Source organism: Pagrus major, chromosome 6 (assembly GCF_040436345.1).
Source record: "Pagrus major chromosome 6, Pma_NU_1.0".
NCBI classification, from domain to species: Eukaryota; Metazoa; Chordata; class Actinopteri; order Spariformes; family Sparidae; genus Pagrus; species Pagrus major.
In genome coordinates this window covers 16,141,141-16,153,506 of record NC_133220.1, presented here as the reverse complement: position 1 = coordinate 16,153,506, position 12,366 = coordinate 16,141,141, and the positions used below count along the sequence as shown (strand labels likewise).

At 39.4% G+C, this 12,366-nt stretch overlaps 1 protein-coding gene across 2 annotated transcripts; it reads left to right on the top strand.

The window, feature by feature from the left end:
* Positions 1-822: 822 nt before the first annotated feature.
* Positions 823-10,858, top strand: LOC140998484 (uncharacterized). 2 transcript variants are annotated; one of them, XM_073468789.1, is made up of 20 exons: positions 823-1,052; positions 2,462-2,638; positions 2,753-2,873; positions 3,111-3,322; positions 4,278-4,373; positions 4,815-4,980; positions 5,287-5,358; positions 5,583-5,698; positions 6,789-6,905; positions 7,094-7,192; positions 7,664-7,786; positions 7,923-8,021; positions 8,168-8,265; positions 8,384-8,498; positions 8,716-8,828; positions 8,971-9,112; positions 9,355-9,491; positions 9,633-9,750; positions 10,405-10,466; positions 10,556-10,858. In XM_073468789.1, the coding sequence occupies exons 1-20, from the start codon at positions 1,035-1,037 to the stop codon at positions 10,767-10,769; spliced, it is 2,415 nt and encodes an 804-aa protein (XP_073324890.1). In that variant the 5' UTR covers positions 823-1,034; the 3' UTR covers positions 10,770-10,858. The 2 variants fall into 2 exon arrangements, with proteins under 2 accessions (XP_073324890.1, XP_073324892.1); XM_073468791.1 differs by lacking the exon at positions 4,278-4,373.
* Positions 10,859-12,366: the final 1,508 nt, after the last annotated feature.

Genomic DNA, 12,366 nt, shown 5'->3' with positions numbered 1-12,366 from the left:
CAGTTACTACAGCGTAGTAAGTACAAATCCCAGGCCTGTAACAATTTGTCAGACATAATGTAGGTGCTACCTACAAACAAAACTCATTACATCATTACAATGTTATATGTTGACAACTTGTATGTTGAAGTAAACATGCATGTAACGCTGTGATCCTGCCCTCTCAATAAAGTTACATGGTGCAGAAACAAGTGACAGAGACACCATTCACCCTATTACAAGACACTGTACCATCAACATGATTTTGAATCTGTTATTCTAAGGTAAAAAAAAAATTACATAATCTGAGATTCATTCATATAATACCACTCAGTTGTTAAGATCTTGTCATCTTTACAGATTACCACAAAGTAGTATAACTGTCAAGTAAAATGTTAGAGGACTCAAATGGATGATATTTCTCTCTCAATTTTAACAGAGTAGAGTCGGGCTATAAAGTAGAAATGACAATACTCAAGTAATGTAAGTAGTCTAAATTTGTACTTAGAATAGGACTTGAGTAAAAGAAACTCGTTACATTCGTTGTTGACAGTAATAGAGGCATTTCACCATTTTACTCTAAGAAAAAGCCCCAAACTAAATCTGGAATCAGAATTTTTTTACAAAGTGTCGTTTTTACTGATTTTTTACCGGTGAACTTAAACTATCCACTATAATAACGGTCCCTTCAAGACCCCTTCAAGGACCAATGGACAGCCCACCATCACAGTGCGCAGGAGCCGTGAGATTTGACAACAAGAAATAACAGAACCTCGCACGACCACAAGCCACAGACAGAAATACTCTGCTGTACATTCCTTCAGCCTCAGCCCACGTCGTGTTTTCACTCTTGTGTCGCTGGTTTTTGAAGAGAAAGTTTCGAGCATGCAGAAGTTTGTGGGGACGTCGTAAGAACAACGGCAGACCGTGAGAGCTGAGTCTCCGTGTTTGGATTTGACGTCGGACTTTTGACGGAAAACGACAACGACGAAAGCTAAAAAAAAAAATGTGAGAGAAAACCACGGTGGAAAGTTGTTTCACACCCCGCAGGAAAGATGGAGCAACCAGCAGAGGTAACGACACCGACCACATTCTGCTTTTTGTCCGTGTGGTTAGCTAAAACCTGGACTTTAACGTTAGCTAACAGCCGGGACCGTCTGATGAACCCGCTGCAAAGCTGCTGCTGTAAAACACATTAATGAACCCTCCACACACTGTTTTCCCCTTAAAGGTTACTTAAATGTCAAAAATAGCAGTCTCGTCAGCTCGTCCCAGCTCTACAAGCTGAGTGAACTATCTTGTTTGTTGTTTTTCTTGTGGCTGCACCATTTCTATTACATGGAAATGCTGTAGATGTCTTGTTCATCTTTCTTTCTTACACACTTTCTTAATACAATACTGATTTAATTTGCATTTGAATTTTGCTCGAATTTGAAATACACAAAATTAGTTAGGAATATTGGGATATTTAACGTGTTTCACTTGATTTTTTTTTGTTCTGTGGCCTATCTGAATTTTTATTTTGTGTTTTGTGAATATTTTTGGTCCTCCAAAAATGTAGCCACATTTCATTTGACTTTTATTGCATATCCATGCACACACATGAACTATGCACCCATATCCAAATATCCCTTACTCATTTTGAGTAGTGTAAAATGATGTGGCCTTCAGCAAGTGTGGCTCAAGACCTTGCATTACAATGACATGACAATACAAATGCGAGATGAAGTGTGGAACAAGCAGCTCAGCAGAAACATTGGCAATGCCAGCTGTCCTTGCTGAAGGAAACAGCTGTTCTCCCAAATGTGCAAACAACTTCAGCCCACTGCCAAGAGAGTGTCAGTTAACTCACTCAGAGTTGGGAGCTTTAATTGAAGATTAAAGATGAATCACTTCCAGGACACACCATTAGGGTGACCACATTTAAAAAAAAATTTCCATGTCAGAAAACTGCCATAAAATACTATATATTAACATTATTTTCAACTTTCAAATACCAGTTTATTTGCATGATGCCACTGTTTTTTTTAAATGGAAAAACAATTTATGGATGAGGTTCTATTCAGGATCAACAGTGGGCACAGGCAATCAAACAACTCAACAAAGACCAATTAAAGACTGGACCTAAATACAAACTAGACTAACGAGGGGATGAGGTGCAGGTGGAGTGAGGCGGAGAAAAACAGGTGAGGGGAATGATTAAGGAAAACAAGGGAGCAGGGAAGGAATTGATGGGCTGGGAAGAGCACTGCAAACAGCGCTGGGCTGACGAAGGTGATGCAGAGCAGGTGTGGAGGGAAAGAAAACTGGGGAGGAACACAGGAGAACAAAGGCAAAAGACACCACATTAACACATAAACATAGAAACAATGGGACCATGTCATAATGTTTACAACAGTGGTCAGAGACTGCACCCTTTCTGAGTGTGAGATGAGATGGTTTGTCCGTGGCCATGTCCTCATGTCACTCATCCTGTCCCTAGGAAGAGCTGAAGCAGATTGCCAGATGGTTAAGTGAAGAGGGACTTGCTCCTGACTCCCAGAAGGAGGCTCAGCTGTGTCTGCTATGGCGTGCCCTCCAGTGCACAAGAGACCGTCTGAGCAGCGTGAGCTGGGACCTGGACACCCAGCGCTCACAACACTTAGCAGAGATGGCAGAGGTAAGTTATCATCGCTGAATTGTCAATGACAACAGGAATTGTCAAAAAGAATAAAATAAAGGTCTGTGTCTGTTAGCGACTATAACATTGGTTTTCTATCTGTTCGTCTGTAAGGTACGCAAGTCCTTGGAGCAGATTCGAATCTTTACAGAGCACAAAGATGTTTTGGCTCAGGAGATACAAGACGAAAATGATCAGCTCCAGGATCAGCTGCGACGCCTAATATCCCTTCAAGGTTGGACATTTTTAACTCTACATCACTCCTGGATTGTTGTATGGCATTTTCCAATAGAATAATAGTACAGATTTTGACATTCTACTGCAGGATATTCTCTTTAAGTTATCACTCACAAGTTTTTCTTGTGTTTTTTTTCTTTTTGTAGTGACCCCAGACACCCTTAGTCCACCGACTTTCCAGATTTTAAAGCAATATAAATCATACTTTTTTCACCGTTCTCTCTTTTTGTGATAGATTCCCAGATAAGTGAGGTGGCTAAAATGCTGTACCAGCAGGGTCTCACAGAGTTGATCCACAGCAGCCCCAGTGAGCAGGTGGCCTACCTCCTGGTGGAGAGAGCCTCCTTACTTGAGACAAGCGAGGTTCCTGACAGCCTGACGGTTGATGTAAATGCATCAAGCCAGCTGGGGACCGAAGCCCAAGCGCTGAAGACCAGTGAGCAACAGGTTAGAGGAAGAACATCCTAAAAGCTTTTCACACTGCATATTCAGAGTTGACCCTGGGCTAACTTTTTCACAGCCAGTTTTCACACACAAATTGTTAAACCCAGCAAGCCCTAGGCTAAAGTCAGGGTTAGCCCACTTTGGATTGTGTCAGGAATGTATTGGTGTGAAAGCTTTCTTAGCCTGGGGCCAAAAGGGTTGTAATACCACTTTTACACCAAAATTAGCATGTATATGTTGGGCTTTTAAATTTGGATAAATCTGCTTAAAATGGGCGATTGACAGGATTGCCTCTCATTTTTAGTTTTTTTTTCAAACAGGAATCCGTAGAAAGCAGCAGGTCATATACCTCATCACTTTACATCCACAGCACAGACTGAATGATGTTTGTGGCTGCTTGAAACTATTTTTAACAAGCCATCGTCCTTAACTTCAACACGTCATAGTATTGGGCCTGACATGAGATCCTTGTATCTGAAATGCCTCTGATACTGCCTAAAATGCTGGACTATGCATCGCCAAGTATACAAGTCTATAAACTGATCTGATACTACATTATTTATTTATTTATTTGTTTGTTTGTTTGAAACTGGACACTGCTACTTCCCAGTAGTGGTAAATCTTTAGTTTCTGACATTTTCACCATTATTTGATAATTGGTCAACAGTTAAGAGAAATGTGAAAGTTGGTGTAAAACTGAGACACAGATGATAGTTCATCTCTCAGCCCTGTTGTGAATGTACAAAAGCATTAAGCAAACATCAGAGCGAAGTTGCACATAATTCATTTTGTCCCCCTTCAAGTTTTCTCTTTTGAAGCATGTGATCCTGTGTGTGTGATATTTTATTTATAAGTGTACCATAATTAAGTCAGATTTATTTATTCAATATTAGACGGGTGTGCCTTTTACATTTCCTTGTGATCAAATGATTTAGTCTGTGATTTAATGTTATTCCAGTTTTCCCACAAGGGGGCACCACGTCATAACCAGAGCCCATGGAAGAGACTCTTTGGACTCCACAGAGCCTCACAGAGCAAACATACTTTTATTCCTGTATGTCCTTTTTATCTACAGTGGTGTTACTGCATCCTATACTAACAAACACTAAAAACTGCACTCAGGTCAGTTGGAAAATCAGAGACAGTCGGCCACGCTGCCTTTATTTTGTGTATCCCAAAGTGCATGTCTTAATGTAAGGATCTTTTTTGCATGTATTCTTTTCAAAAACTCCTGTTCAGCAGCATCCACATTAACTACAACCTCTTGTTTTTGTTCCAGTGTTACTAAGCACTGTTACCAGCACAAGATAGGGAACTTTGCATGGCAGAAGAGACTCAAGATGCTACACCACTGATACATTTTGATCCAGTGCACATCTCAAGGTCTCCTTACAGTTCTCGCATGCATTTATAAACATTCTTGCATGTATTCACTGATTCTCTTCAGAGTGCGGCATTTGAATGTTGGTCAGTTGCCCTCTCCCTCTCTGTTTAGGCCGAGGCCAGCCATTTGGCCAGCCAGGCATGCAGTGTGGAGAGGGAGTGTTCCCGTCTGGAGCGGGATGTGGAGGAAGGTTCCCGCCGGCTGGCCATGGCCCACAATGAGATCCGACGTTTGACGGATGAGCTGGAGTCTGCTCACTTGACCCAAAGAGCTTATGGTGAGGGATACAAATCAGTTTCTTAGAAAAGGACTGTTATTCTCACAGAGATTACTCATGGTGATAATTTAGAAGTCTGCTGTCACCACTTTTTCAGTGCTTTGACTATTTTCATCAAACTTTCAGCAGAATCCTTAATAAATATTGTATATTACTAGTGTTCAGAAGTTTTTTCACCATCATACCATATCCAAACAGACTCTGAACTAAAACTGAAGTTTCCACCAACTTCCATTGATCTAAATTTAAGAGGGAACTTTGTGAAGAGTACTGTGAAAAGAATACTGTTTGTTTTTTTATTTTTAGAGCCTGAGCTGCAGGCTGCACAGCAGGAGGTGGAACAACTCAGACAGGAAGTGGAGAAACTGAAGAAATATGGTGAGAATTATTCTTTCATGTGGTTTCTCTAAGCTATTTACAAATAACAGACGGATGTCATTGAGTGTATACAGTACTGAAAGGCAGACATTTTCTGCATTCCACTCCCCACAAATTGACCAACATTTCACAGACAAAAGTGTATGATAACAGTGAACTCCTTTTTTAATAATGTATTATTATCTGTAATCTGATTAGTGTTTTATCTGGCTTCATTTCAAAAGAAATGGTAGAACTAAGAAAAGCCAAAGAACTGAACGATCGTCTAGACCTCGAGATCAGAGCCTTGAGGAACAGGGTACGCTCCCTGGATGCTGAGAAAAGCTCTCTACAGCAGACGGTAAGATACCTGCTGATATTCTACTCATGTTTCTATGGTGAGAAAACCCTGCATCCAAGATTTATTTTCCAATTTTTTTTGTTTGAGTTTTAATAACAGAATAAGCTTAAATGTTTAGTCCTGGTAGACTCATACACACATGATGCTTTAAGTTGGTAAGTCATTTGTGGAGATGAAGGACAGAGATGGGGATTTCAGTCGCTTACTTCAGACTGTTGACCCATATCAAAAGTGGAGGTAAATCATACTTTGGGGAGACTGTGTTAGATCTGCATGTTGTAAAGCAAAATAAGGACTGAATGAAATGCATAATTAATTGTGGTTGCGCTTTTCTACAAAATAATGTTTGAGTCTTATTCTGGCATCTCCATAGTCAGAATTTTTTTTTAGATTTCTCCTGTGGCAGCAATAAATAAAATGATAAAAGCTTTTGTTCTGTAATAACAAGGCAATATTGACAGTGTTTACAGAGCATTAATTATGTTTTAGCTGTGACTTGTGCTCATTTATTATCTGTTCAATGTGGATTCTGCAATGTGTTGTGACAGTTGCACTATACTACTGTTTTGACCACATGGATTTCCTGTTTTCTAAACCAAGGGGCGAGATCACTGTACAAGTGTTGCTCAGCCGACCACTGCTCCACAGTGCACTTTAAAAACACTTTCTTCAAGTGTACTAAGCATGTGTGACAATGGTATAGATAAAGAAGAAGGGACACATCGGTTATCGTGTTACTGTGATGTAGGGCTGGAACCATTAGTTGATTTACAAAAGTAATTGGTCTCCATTTTGATAATTGATTGCTAAAATTACTAAAATTCACTGTCTCCACATTCTGAAATGTGTTTTTTTTTTTTTTTTTTAAATTTTCTTTGTTTATAGTAAACTGATTCTTTGAGTTTCGGGCTGATAGCTGGACATAAAAAAAACACTTAAATATATCAACTTGTGCTGTGGGAAAATGTGGTGGGCATTTTCACTACTTTCACTGCTTGATTTAATGAATGAATCAAGAATATAAGCGGCAGATTAATCAGGAGTGACAATAAGTTGCAGTCCTAATGTACTGTATGTGTGTTTGTCTCAGGTGGTGTCTCTGAAGGAGAAGTTGGAGCAGCTGGGGAAAGACTTGCAGGAGCAGCAGGCTGAGCAGCAGCTCCTCACTGTGCAGGTTCAGGCAAATCAAGCTAATCAGTTAGCTAACGTAAGTCTGACTACACATATCCTTGAGCATCATATAACACTCAAACAGCTCCAAATCTGTCTGATACTAAATCACCAGTAGAAACTTATTGTTCTTGTCATTATCCATCAAATTACAAACCTGAGAGGTGCATGTACACATTGAAAAAGAACCTTCTTGTTCTTTTTTTTTTTTTTTTTTCTTCCCAGTCTCAAGCGGCAGAGCTGCCACAGAGCAGCCAGACCTGCCTAAATTTACAGGAGGAGCTCACTGCTCAAATGAGATGTCTTTTGAAAAAGGAGGAAACTGTGAGTACATAAAAATAGGAACAGCCAGGAACGGAATGCAAGTTATCATGGATAGTTTGTATGGCTGTCAAACACACAACAACATGGCCCTGACTGCTTCATTTCAGCTCTCTCCCAAACAAAGAAACTAATCAAGTTTGACAAAACTACCATCAAATGTCTCTCAAACATTATGAAGAATTCTCCCCACGTCTTGTGATTTCAATCTCCTACAGTAAGCACTTAAAGTCAAACTAATTATCTCCAAAATTTGTCATTGGAATCTTCTTAATTTGCCGCATTTCCGTCATGTTTTCTACATTTTCTCCATCATTTGAAGTTTGACTCTTCCTAACTCCAACGTCCTGCGTCCTCTTCTTCTACAGTGGTTTAATAGCACCTGACTGCAGTATTAATGCCACCTACTGCTTATCTCAAATAACTTATTCTTTTGCCAATTTTCTACTTTGATCTGTGTGTAATGTCATTCAGGTTGTATCTCTGCAGAAGGAGGTGGAGCGGCTCAAGTCAGCCCTGCAGGAGCAGCAGCAGTTGGCTGAGCAGCAGCTCCTGACCTTGCAGGTTCAGGCCAACCAAGCTAATGAGTCAGCTAAAGTAAGTTTGACTCAGTGAGCATTACAGAGAAGATAGGATCTGCTTTAACTGCCACCAAGTCACATGGAGAAAAACAAGATGAAACGGCAAAGGTTCAACACAGTTTGATAAATCTTCACATATCTTATGTTTCCAGTCCCAGGCAACCGAGTTGATTCAGAGCAATGAGATCTGCAGAGATTTGGAGAATAAGCTCAGCACACAGTCAAGAAGCCTTTTGGAGAAGGAGTCAGAAGTGAGTCAATCAGTATTTTAGAATGTTATTAGAGGCTTCAGATAATTACATTAAAGATAAATTCATTAACAGATTTGTCTCTAAGAAAAATACACTATAATTGCCTTTCTATTACAAGATGTCACAAATTTCGCTTATCCTTTCAGATACATTCCCTTAAGCATCAGTTGGATAATTCTCAAAAAGAGTTGGATAACCTTATATCTACGATTTGCACCAAAGAAAACAATCTTCGGGACCAAAAGTAGGAAATTTTTTCTCCTTACACCATCTAGCAACTACTGTATGTGCATGCCAGCCCTCAATGTTGCAGTAATACGTAGGTAAGTGAAGCTTTCTGTGTGTCCATGTGTGTTTTGAAGGAATTGGAAGCAAAAAGAGGTGGAACATTGTGAAAACACTTACTGTCTGCTAGAGGACAAAGAGCTACAAACACAACTACAGCTGCTGCAGAACAAGGAAAATACAGTGCCCAAGGTAATTTCTCATATATTTGAAAACATTGAAAAATTGCTCATTTACTAGGCCTGTCTGGCTACATATTACAGTCAATTCATTGTATGACTTTTGACCATGCAGTGCTGAAGGGCAGAAACTGTTGACAACACGTGTTAAGCTGAGAGAAACAAAACCGAGTGAGTTTCACAGCGCACTGTTTGCATTGAAGCAGTTTCTGTTCATGCTAATGTTGCAGGAGTGCACTAATTGTCAAGAAACAGTGCACACTCTGTTGGAAACCCAAGACAAGTATGAAACACTCAAGATGGAGATCTGTGAAACCCTTAAAAGCCTCGACAAAGAGCGGAGGTAACAGGCCCATAACACCAAAGACTTCTTCATCTTTTTTTCTGGAGAGGATATTGATAACTTTGACAGCTTAATGTGGTTTTCTTTTGTTTTCTGGATTGATTTTATATAAGTAATATTATTTTTGTCCATCTTATTGCAGCAAGTACCACGAGATGAAGGAAAAGCACAAAGCAAAACTGTGTCGAGCCAAACAGAAATTTGATGATGAAACCTCATGGCGTGATGAGAAGATAAAAAATCTAGAGCGAGAACTGTCCCTGTCTTCCCATTCATTAGCAAAGGTAGATCAGCAGCTTTGTCTTCCCTTACACAAAAGAAACCAGGATGTTTGAGATGCATCTTGTTTGAAATTCAGTGTATCATTATGATGTATTCCCAAACCGTAGCAATGCTGAAAGTCCACAGTAGAAAGGAGGGAGATGATAAAAAGGCACTCATTCCCTTATTGTCACGAGTCTCGCTCAAATAAATATTATATAAAATTGGATGATGAATGAAGGAAGTGACATTGTTTCTTTCCCAGGAAAAAGAGCTTTACATGAGTATAACTGTGGAAAATGACAAACTTCTTGTTGAGAGGAGAAGGCTACTAGAACAGCTTAGCGAAGAGGAGCACAACAAGAAAGACAGTAATCTGTCAGCTACTTTGTCCAAATGCAGGTACTGAACCTACAGTCAACACCTAGCAGCGCATCATGTTCAAAAGAAACTGCAAAAGTCATTTCTAGAGCTGTTCACTAATTTACTGCACATTCAGTTGATTTCTGTTGAACTGACAAAGATGTTTGTTTTAACCTCAAGGGTGGATTTTCTGGAGATGGAAAACAAGAAACTTGGAAACAAAATACTCTACATGTCCAATCAGCTAGCTGTCCTGGAACGCAGCCTGCAGAACAAGCAGTCACTTCACTTTGCTGAGGTACCGGCCACAATTAAGTCTACTTCATCTTTATACACAGGCAGTGATCTGGAGTTGCAGATGTGCAAAGCTACCGTAGATCAACTGCCTTCCTAATGAGCGACATGACTAAAAATCTGTAGTCATGCTAGCGGCTATATGTCAATGTTGCTTTGAGCTTAATGTTAGCATCAGCATGCTAACATACCACTATGACAATGCTAACAGGCAGATATAATTTTTACCATGTCACCAATTTAGTTTAGTCTATTAGCGTGCTAACATTTGCTAGTTGCCACAAAACACTAAGTGCAGCTGTGACTAAGGGAACTTAGTTGTGCCATTATTTGGTCATTAACTAAATTTCTGAGTAAATTTTGACTGGCGCTAGATGAAAAGTTAAGTGATGACCATTAACGGACATGGATGTGCTGGCAAAAAATGGTGGCATTTGACTAAAAATCACGGGATCCCCAACATCTTAGCAAACATGAATGTCTTTGTCACCAGTTTCATGCCTATCCAATCAATAATTTGACTCTAGAGGAGAGTGTTTGACTGACAAATACTGACTCACATTGCAGTTTCTTAGATCATGCGAGCCAGTGAAGACTTTTGAAAATGGATAAAAATAATCTGATGTAGTCTAACATAATTTTTGTTTTGTTGTTTTAGGAACTGAAGAAAATATCTAATCCTACACAGGTTCTTGCGTCCCTCCATGTGCCAACTTCAAGGTAGGTCTGATTGCTGTTAAGAACTTCAGCACAGCCTTTGCTTCCTAAATAAAACATTAAATGTTGCCAAACTTTGATTGTTTCCCTAGTGTGATGATACCTGAGCTGCAAGAAATTGAGGTTGCATTGGACAAAACTCAGCACAAGCAGTCAAATGTGACTTCTTCCCCTCACTGTCTCATCTCTGGGCCCCTGTCTCGATCAGCAGAGATGGGCTACCTGAATCTGAACTCCACCCGGAGCCGCTCAGACCACTCGGCTTCCCCGGCCACCCTTAGCAGCTCAGACAGTACGTGTTGTTGAAATTTTCTGTCTTATCTGCAACATGAATATACTGTACAGAAATGATTATATTTGTAAATAATTTAAATTATAAACAAAATGTTCCCTTACTCTTCTCGTCTTTCTCTTCCAATTTAATTTTCAACGTTATACTGGGCACAACAAAAATATGGACCTTCCCAGAGCTGAGTGACGACTTTGCAAAAGTTTTTCATGCAAAATATTTGAAATATTTCAATTGAAAATAAATCCGTGTCTTTACAATGTTGTAAATCCAGACTTGAAACTTGTCTTAAGAGCTTAAAGCCCGACCAACCTGACAAATCTATCATGCTTGAATTTTCCTTCAGTGGCACACAACCAGAGGCATAGTTTGTGATGAGGCAGGAGGAGCGATGTGGCTGAAAAATGTCACTACATTGAACCTAAAATGGGTCCAACAAAATAATTTCTTGTATAAATAAAAACATTTTAAAGTGATGTTGTAAAATATGATATTTATTTTAAAGTCAGTGATTCAGCGATTCTGTTATACAATGAGCGAGTATGCATATTTCAGTTTTAAATTTCATACGTGCGACTAAATGGTTTAAAAGAGTATTTGGAAAATTAAAGCCTTACAGTATAATATACCCCAACGCAAAATGATAATTCACTTTTAACAAACTTTAACTTTATGGTTGTGAGTCTGATTCAGTTGTGTGTGCTCGTATGTGAAAAACATAACAAATGTTATGCTCTTTTTTTTGGGGGGGGGGGGGGTATATGGCACTATTGTCTTTTGTTATTGTATACAGTGGACTACTCACGTTGGTTAAAAAATCCCCCCCTCAGCCCAAATGTCAAACCAAACTCTGTTCACAACCCACACACAACTCAACTGTCAGTTTCGATCATGCGGCTTATCGTTATACTCATACACGTTGGTTTACACAGCACTCTGGGGCCAGTTCTGTTTGTGAAACTACAAAAATCTAACTTCTTTTTGTTCTGATCAGTAGCTATTGCATTTGTTGGCATTAAACTAAGAACAGTAATTTGAGAAGTTAACCTGTTTATCACACTAACTCCTGAATGGCATCTTAACAAACAGTTGCAATATCACAGTTGATTTCCAACCAAATTAGTGCTCTCAGGTAAATCTGTTGGGTGTTTCAGCTATTGGTCAGTGGTAGCTTCACTCTTAACCTCCATTTTCAAAATCAATGCACAATATTAAAGACATTAGTAGCTTTTATGAGGATGGACCAGGCCTATTCAGTTACTTTTTTAAGGGGGCCAGATTCAGTAAAGTACCAAAAAAGTGATATGTCAAGGGCCGAACTTTAACATTCCCCATGTCTGACCTGTAAAGCTTGAAATCAGAATGTGTTAAAACAATGCACTTTTTTATTCTCTGCTTTATTAGTTTTCACAAATGAAAAAGTAATACTTTAATTGGAGCTTTGGTGCTTAGCAGCTGACATAACTAATGAATGAGCCAATTAGCCTACTAACAAAATGATCAAATGGCTGGAATGAGGTTGTTAAAAGGCCACAGGCCAGCAGTGGCACAGGTCTGTAGACCAGGATTAGTGTCTAGTAAATCTCAAACTTATACCCAACACTATTACACCAC